At 39.9% G+C, this 8,326-nt stretch overlaps 1 protein-coding gene across 1 annotated transcript; it reads right to left on the bottom strand.

Moving 5' to 3' along the window:
* Positions 1 to 1,835: 1,835 nt before the first annotated feature.
* On the bottom strand, positions 1,836 to 2,438 carry LOC107479548 (uncharacterized). Its single transcript, XM_016099677.1, has one exon. It carries the CDS (start codon positions 2,436 to 2,438, stop codon positions 1,836 to 1,838), a length of 603 nt encoding a protein of 200 aa, XP_015955163.1.
* Between the last annotated feature and the right edge of the window lie 5,888 nt (positions 2,439 to 8,326).

Genomic DNA, 8,326 nt, shown 5'->3' with positions numbered 1-8,326 from the left:
ACAAAGTATTTTGCATCATTCATGAGCTTCCTCTTTTGATGTTTATTGATCCCTGGAGGTAGAGCCCCAGTTGCCTTGAAGTTGGCAATATCTGCAAACCATGGGGCTTTATGCACTGTCATTAACTGCTCATTAGGGAAGAGCTCGTTCACACTCATATCATGTGTTCCTCCTTCCTCATGAGGAATCCTGGATAGGTGATCTGCCACCTTGTTCTCCACTCCCTTCTTGTCTCTGATTTCAATATCAAACTCCTGCAATAATAAGATCCATCTTATTAGTCTTGGTTTTGATTCTTGCTTGGCAAATAAATATTTAAGTGCTGTGTGATCTGTAAAAACAATGACTTTAGCACCAATGAGGTACGATCTAAACTTGTCAAATGCAAAAACTATGGCTAGCAATTCCTTTTTAGTAGTGGTATAATTTCTTTGAGCATCATTGAGGACCTTGCTAGCATAGTATATTACATGGACTAAGTTATTTTTCCTCTGCCCTAACACTACCCTTACTGCAAAGTCAGATGCTTCACACATCAATTCAAAGGGTAAGTTCCAATCAAGTGGGGAGATGATAGGGGAAGAGGATAATCTTTCTTTCAAATGCTCGAATGCCAACATGCAGGTTTCATCGAAGATGAATGGTGTATCTGATACAAGGAGATTACTCATGGGCTTAGCTATTTTTGAAAAATCTTTAATAAATCTTCTGTAAAAGCCAGCATGCCCTAAAAAGCTTCTAATTGCCTTGACATCACTGGGTGGAGGAAGCTTTTCAATAAGTTCCACTTTAGCCCTATCCACTTTGATTCCTTGGTTAGAAATCTTATGGCCAAGAACTATTCCTCCTGTCACCATAAAGTGACATTTCTCCCAGTTCAAGACCAAATTGGTCTCTTGGCATCTTTTCAATACCAAGGCTAGGTGATTCAAGCAACTAGTAAAAGAATCTCCGAATACCGAGAAATCATCCATAAAAACTTCAATGAATTTCTCTATCATATCAGAGAAGATAGAAAGCATGCAACGTTGGAAAGTCGCAGGTGCATTACATAGCCCAAATGGCATGCGCCTGTAGGCAAACACTCCATATGGAAAGGTAAATGAAGTTTTTTCTTGGTCTATAGGATCAACCACTATTTGGTTATATCCTGAATAACCATTAAGAAAACAGTAATAAGCATGTCCTGCGAGTTTTTCCAACATCTGATCCATGAATGGGAGAGGGAAATGATCCTTTCGTGTAACTTCATTGAGTTTCCGATAGTCAATGCACATCCGCCATCCCGTGACGGTCCTTGTAAGTATCAGTTTGTTCCTCTCATTGGGAACCACAGTGATTCCTCCCTTCTTGCGCACATCATGCACGGGGCTGACCCAAGGGCTGTCTGAGATCGGGTATATTACTCCTCCTTGCCAAAGCTTCATAACCTCTTTCTGTACCACTTCCTTCATGATTGGGTTCAACCTTCTTTGGGATTGAATGGATGGTTTTGCATCATCTTCCAACAGTATTTTATGCATGCATATAGCTGAACTGATTCCCTTCAGGTCAGCAAGGGTCCATCCCATGGTGTCCTTATGCTCCCACAGCACCTTGAGCAGTTCATCCTCTTGATCTTGGCTGAGGCATGAGCTTATGATTACTGGGTAGTTTTCATTTTCTCCTAGGTATACATATTTGAGAGTGGGTGGTAATGCTTTGAGTTTAACCTTGGGTGCCTCTGACTTTTCAGTCTCTTCCTTTGGTGCATCTTGAACATGACTCTCTGCTGTTGCAACATCCTCACTTGATATATACTCCTCCTCCATTGTTCTCTCGGGCTCTTCATGCTCTTATTCTTCAAAACACTCCTGCACTTCTTCTTCAAGTGCGTCTAACCTCATGCATTCCCCCAATTGTTCTGATGGGTAACTCATGGCCTTGAACACATGGAATGTCATCTTTTCATTGTGTAATCTCAAGGTAAGATCACCTTTTTGGACATCAATGATAGCTCCAGCAGTAGCCAAGAACGGCCTTCCCAAAATAATGGAGGTCTTGGCTTCCTCCTGCATGTCCAACACTACAAAATCTGCTGGGAATATGAAGTATCCTACTTTCACCAACAAATCCTCTACTATGCCATGAGAGAACTTGAACAATCGGTCTGCCAGTTGTAAGGCCATTTTTGTTGGTTTAGCCTCCTCGATCTTCATCTTCCTCATCATTGCTACTGACATCAAATTGATGCTAGCTCCTAAGTCACAAAGAGCCTTCTCTACTATGATTTCCCCTATAATACAAGGGATCTGAAAGCTCCCTAGATCCTTTAACTTCTGGGGTAGTTTGTGCTGGATGATAGCACTACATTCTTCGGTTAGTATCACAATCTCATTGTTCTTCCAGCTTCTCTTCTTAGTCATCAGCTCCTTCAGGAACTTGGCATAGAGTGGCATTTGTTCTATTGCTTCAGCAAAGGGTATGTTGATTTGTAGTTTCTTGAAGATTTCCAAGAATCTCACGAACTGGTTGTCACCTTCTTTTTTTTTTTAACTGTTGAGGATATGGAGCTCTTGAGATGTTCAGTTTTGGCATCCCTTTTTCTTTTTGTGGAATTGAAGTGGGAGTTTAAACTCCATCTTGCTCGTCTCCCTTTTTATTTGAGCCTTCTTCTTGTGGTTTTTGGGAGAGTTCCTTAAGTTCCTTCCCACTCCTAAGTGTTATAGCTTGACACTCCTTCTCTTTGCTTGAATTGTTATCATTGCAAAGGTTGTGGTTAGAAAGCTGCTTGAATAGATAACCAATTTGTGTCTCCAGTTTCTTGATGGCAGCATTTTGATTCTGCATGTTTGACTGCACTTCCTCTCGAAATACTTTACTATTTTGGACGTCTTTGCATACTCCCTCAAGTAAGGTTTCAAGCTTAGAGAGTCTGTCATCAATTGATGGTAGATTGGGATTAGAGGTGGAAGGATGAGAGGTGTTGTTGTGGTTTTGATATGGGTGTGTAGAAGTGTTGTTGTGGGGGTGTTGATATGTCCTCTGTGTGAATTGTTGATGAGCTGCATTGTTGTTGGAGTTGTAACGTCTCTGGTCTTGGCTTTGATCTTGCTGATTCCCCCACCCAAAGTTTAGGTGGTTCCTGCATCCAGGGTTGTATGTTTTTGAGTATGGATCATGGTTCTGTCTAGGTGAATTCCTAATGTAGTTGGCTTGCTCAAGGTTACCCTCTGCTTCTTCTTCAACTCCTTCTTGGGTTGTTGAGGAGGTAGTGATTGCTGCCACTTGGTTCCTCTCCATCTTCTTGGTGAGGTCAGCTAGCTGCTTGGTAATGAGCTTGTTCTGAGCCAGCAGAGCATCTACATTATTTAGCTCTATCACTCCTCTTGTGTTCCCTCTTTCGGAAGCATAGAAGTAGTCATTCTCAGCTACAGTCTCAATTACATCTATGGCTTCTTCAATGGTCTTCTTCTTGTTCAATGATCCTCCAGAGGAATGGTCTACTGCCTTCTTTGATTCATATGACAAGCCTTCATAGAAGATGTGCAACTGCACCCATTCATTGAACATATTTGGTGGGCACCTCCTTGTTAGGTCTTTGAACCTTTCCCAAGCTTCACAAAGTGTCTCCCCATCTTGCTGTCTGAACATCTGCACTTCAATTCTCAGCCTATTGATCCTTTGAAGGGGTAAAACCTTGCCAAAAACTTATTCACTACCTCCTCCCAATTTGTCAGGCTTTCTTTTGGGAAGGATTCAAGCCATTTGGATGCCTTGTCCCTAAGTGAAAAAGGGAACAAGAGTAGCCTATAGACATCCGGGTGGACTCCATTGGACTTCACTGTGTCACAGATCCTCAAGAAGGTGGTCAAGTGTTGATTCGGGTCTTCTTGAGCACCTCCTCCAAATGAGCAATTATTCTGCACAAGAGTGATGAGCTGAGGTTTTAGCTCGAAATTGTTGGCATGTATGGTGGGCTTCTGAATGCTACTTCCACAGTTGCCTGGGTTTGGATTAATGTAAGAGCTTAACACTCTTCTATCCTCCCCAGCATGATTTGCTCTACCTCCTCCCCCATGGTTATTAGCCTCTTCTTCATGTTGGTTTTCCATGTTGCCTTCCATGTTTGGTTCAAAGTGTTCCTCCTCCTCTTCAGCACCGATTGCACGTTTTCCTCTTGCTTCCCTCCTTAGATTAAGGAGGGTCCTCTCTGGTTCAAAATCGAAGGAAGTTGAAGCCCCGCTTCTTCTCCCTGTCATACAACCAACAAGTACAAGCAAGTAATAATATGTGCAGATAGTATTGCTGTCAGAATTACTGTTAGTTGTGAGTGATGCAATATATCAAACAGTTAGTGGGTTAGCAAACTGAATGGTAAATAACAAAGAACACGAAAGAGTAGAGGGAGAAGGGAAGAGGTTAACTAAGACAGAAAATTAAATCAACAAAACAAAAATGCTCAATCTAGTGATCTCCTAATTTAATCATTGTTGATGCACAATCAATCTCCGGCAACGGCGCCATAAACTTGATGCAAGTGGAAACTGTCTCTCAACAAATTTCCTTCGGCAAGTGTACCGAATTTGTCGTCAAGTAAAAACTCACAATAGAGTGAGGTCGAATCCCACAGGGATTGAATGATCAAGCAACTTTAATTAGAAGAATGTTCTAGTTGAGCAAATTCAGAATTTGGGTTGAGATTTGCAGAAAATAAAATGGCAGGAATGTAAATAACAGAAAAAGTAAATGCTAGAATTAAAGGGCTGAAAGTAAATGACTGAAAGTAAATTGCAGAATTGTAAATGGGAATTGGGTGTTTGCTCATGAAAGTAAACGCAGAAATTAAAGAGAATGGGTGAGATCAGAATTGGGGAACTCATTGGGCGCAGGAGATGTTGCAATTCTCCGGATCAAGTTCATTTTCATCTCTTCCTCAATCAATGCACTCATTGATCTCCTTGGCAATCTTAATTGATTAAATTACAATTTCTTGCAATTCAATCTCTCAAATCTTGATCAATAGCCAATTCCTTGGTCAATTGCTCATGAGAAGAGATGAAATGCGGTCACTGATTATACCACATGCATTTCCCAAATCAAGTATTGAGAAGATTATAGTCACATATCCATCCAAACCGAGGATTATAGTCACATATCCTTCCAAACCCAATTTGGTACAACATGAGAAAGCATTTCTAGCATGATCTCTTCATTCCTCTTCCAAGGTTCATAAGAGATCCAAGTTTGAATAGCTTCTTTTCCAAGATAACTACCCAATGGGATGAAGATCAAAAGCTTTCAAGTGAAATCAAGAGACAAGATAGAAGAAGAATAATGAAAACTAGTATTGATCCATCAAATTACAACAGAGCTCCCTAACCCAATGAAAGGGGTTTAGTTGTTCATAGCTCTAGAAATCAAAATCAAAGATGGAGAATACATCATAAAGCTAGAAGTGCAGAGAAAGTAAAATACAAAGAGTAGTTCTATTTCCTAGCTCTCCGTCCATCCCTTAAACAATTCAAAGCTACTCCTATATATACTATTCTTCTCAGCTTCTAGTTGGCTCTAGCTCTTCAAGTCTTGGGCCTTTGGATCTTGAGATTGAAGTAGTTCTCTTCTTCATTTGGGCTTGGTTTTACTTGCAGAGAGAAAGTGTGAAGTGGGCAGAGACTTTAGCTCAGGACGTTAGGGGTGTTAATGTTTTAGTGAAAGAATGAGTTCGAGAACGTTAGTGACACTCAACATTGTCACTAACGTTCCAATGTACCCCTTTGCCTCACGTTAGAGCCCACGTTAACTAGGTTAACGTGGCTTCTAACGTGGCCTTGCCAACCTTCGAGAACGTTAGTGACACTTAACATTGTTACTAACGTTCCAATGTGCCCCTATGTCTCACGTTAAAGTCCACGTTAACTAGGTTAACGTGGCTTCTAACGTGGCCTTGCCAACCTTCGAGAACGTTAGTGACAGACATAGGGGCACATTGGAACGTTAGTGACAATGTTAAGTGTCACTAACGTTCTCGAAGGTTGGCAAGGCCACGTTAGAAGCCACGTTAACCTAGTTAACGTGGACTTTAACGTGAGACATAGGGGCACATTGGAACGTTAGTGACAATGTTGAGTGTCACTAACGTTGGCTCATCTTTCACTCATCATCTTTAGCCTTCCACGTTAACTAAGTTAACGTGGAAGTTAACGTGGCTCCTTGGGGTTTTGTGGTTGCTTCCAACGTTAGTGACAATGTTGGGTGTCACTAACGTTGTCGACCACCCTTTCCTCTTACGTTAGCTCCCAAGTTAACGTGGGAGTTAACGTGGTACATTGCACCTTAGGCCAATGTTAGTGACAATGTTGAGTGTCACTAACGTTGGCTTCTCTTCCCCCTTTAACGTTAGATGCCACGTTAACTAGGTTAAAGTGGCTCCTAACGTGGCCATTTATGAGCAATTGCCAACGTTAGTGACAATGTTAAGTGTCACTAACATTCTCGAATGATAATGTTAAGTGTCACTAACGTTGGCTCAAAGTCCCTTCTTTATGTTAGAGTTCACGTTAACTTAGTTAACGTGACTCTTAACGTGAGCAATGATGGCTTCGAGAGCGTTATTGGCAATCACTTTTCTCATTAACTTTGCAAGTTACCTCCCATTCCACGTTAGTGGTAACGTTAATTAGATTAACGTGACTGCTAAGTGGTTCTTCCTTGCTTCCTTTGGTCCTGAAATCAAGCAATAGAGTGCATCAAAGTTCTACCCAATGTATGCTTGAATCAAGGTGTAAGTGAATATCTACCCAAAACTAGCTTATTTCCTAAGGAAATGCATGAAACTACCTTAAAAATAGTAAAGAAAAGGTAAGTGAAACTGGCCAAGATGCCTTGGCATCACATTAACTAACCAAATTCACACATTCAATCATCATTCAACACAATATTCAATCAACAATTCACTTTCCTATTTCATTGACAATAATTCAACCTTAACAACATAACATATCACAACTCAGAATACGTCACCCAACCTCAAAACATACCAAAACACATAATTCATTTCAATTAAGGCCTACAGCCACATTTTCACTCACAATCATCAATTAACCATCATAAGCATTTTCACTAAACAAATATCAACCACATCAATTATTCCAATTCATCACTAACCTAGAGTCATTTAGCCTAGGTTTTCACATAACGTTATATAATATTTACCCAAAATCAAGACCCTACCTTTGTTGATGACGATTTTCAAATCCTTTGAATCTCCTCTCTGATCATACCCAAGCTTTAATCAACGCAACCAAACCTCACCCGATCCTCTTCCAATCAAGTGGCGCACCCAAATTCTCACCAAAACCATCAAGCAATTATACTTAATCTAATTAAACAATTCTTCAAAATTTCAAGCTATAATTTTTGCATATAATTGGAGAAAATCAAAGAAAAATAGTTTTCTTACCTTATATCACATAACCTTGGATCAAATCCTGCTAGACTTGATACTAAGCTTCCCCTATATATCAAAATCACAAATTTTTAACACCTCAAATCCAAAACTCGAAATAGAGAAAACTGAGAAATGGGATAAGGTTTTTGAGATTACTTGATAAGTGATGGTGTTTTTGTGGAAAAACGAATTTCCAACACACAAATCCAACCGGCAAATGTACCGGGTCGCATCAAGTAGTAATAACTCACTTAGAGTGAGGTCGATCCCACAGGGATTGATGGATCAAGCAATTTTAGTGGGTGATTAGTTTAGTCAAGCTAACATTGAAGGGATATTGGAGGAATGTAGCCAACAGAATTATAAATGACAGGAAACTTAAAGTTGCAGAAAGTAAAATTGCATAAAACTTAAATAACAAGAAAGTAAAATAGCTGAAACTTAAATTGCAAGAAAAGTAAATTGCATGAAAAGTAACGGGGCTGGGGTGCTGGAAATTAAAATTCAACAAGAAAATGTAAAGAGCATTCAAGCAGAGAGCTAGAATATGAAATGGGATGCAGCAGATTTCAAACAGAAAAGTAAAAATGCTTGAAGAATTAAAAATAGAAAGCGATGCTTAATTTGCAGCAATTTAAAAGAATGTTGAAGATCTTAGGGAATCAGTGAGACTAGAGAACAAGTCTAGATCTCAAGCCCTTCCTTGATTCAACAGAAAACAAATTTGCAGAAGAAAGAAAAAATGAAGCAGCAAATGAAAACTCAAATTCAACTATCGATTCTCTGAAATTATGCAGAAGAACAACCAAGAGAGATCTTAGACCAAGAAGGAAACAGAATTCCTTCACTTCTCAATCCAAGATTCAGATTTAACAAGGAAAATTAAAAGAGAGAGAG

The sequence above is a fragment of the Arachis duranensis genome, chromosome 3, assembly GCF_000817695.3.
Source record: "Arachis duranensis cultivar V14167 chromosome 3, aradu.V14167.gnm2.J7QH, whole genome shotgun sequence".
In the NCBI taxonomy this organism is placed as follows: domain Eukaryota; kingdom Viridiplantae; phylum Streptophyta; class Magnoliopsida; order Fabales; family Fabaceae; genus Arachis; species Arachis duranensis.
This window is presented reverse-complemented; position numbering and strand designations above follow the sequence as displayed.

Excerpts from the sequence above, each read along its gene's own strand:
- LOC107479548 (XM_016099677.1), bottom strand. The coding sequence starts at position 2,438 with ATGCCACTCTATGCCAAGTTCCTGAAGGAGCTGATGACTAAGAAGAGA.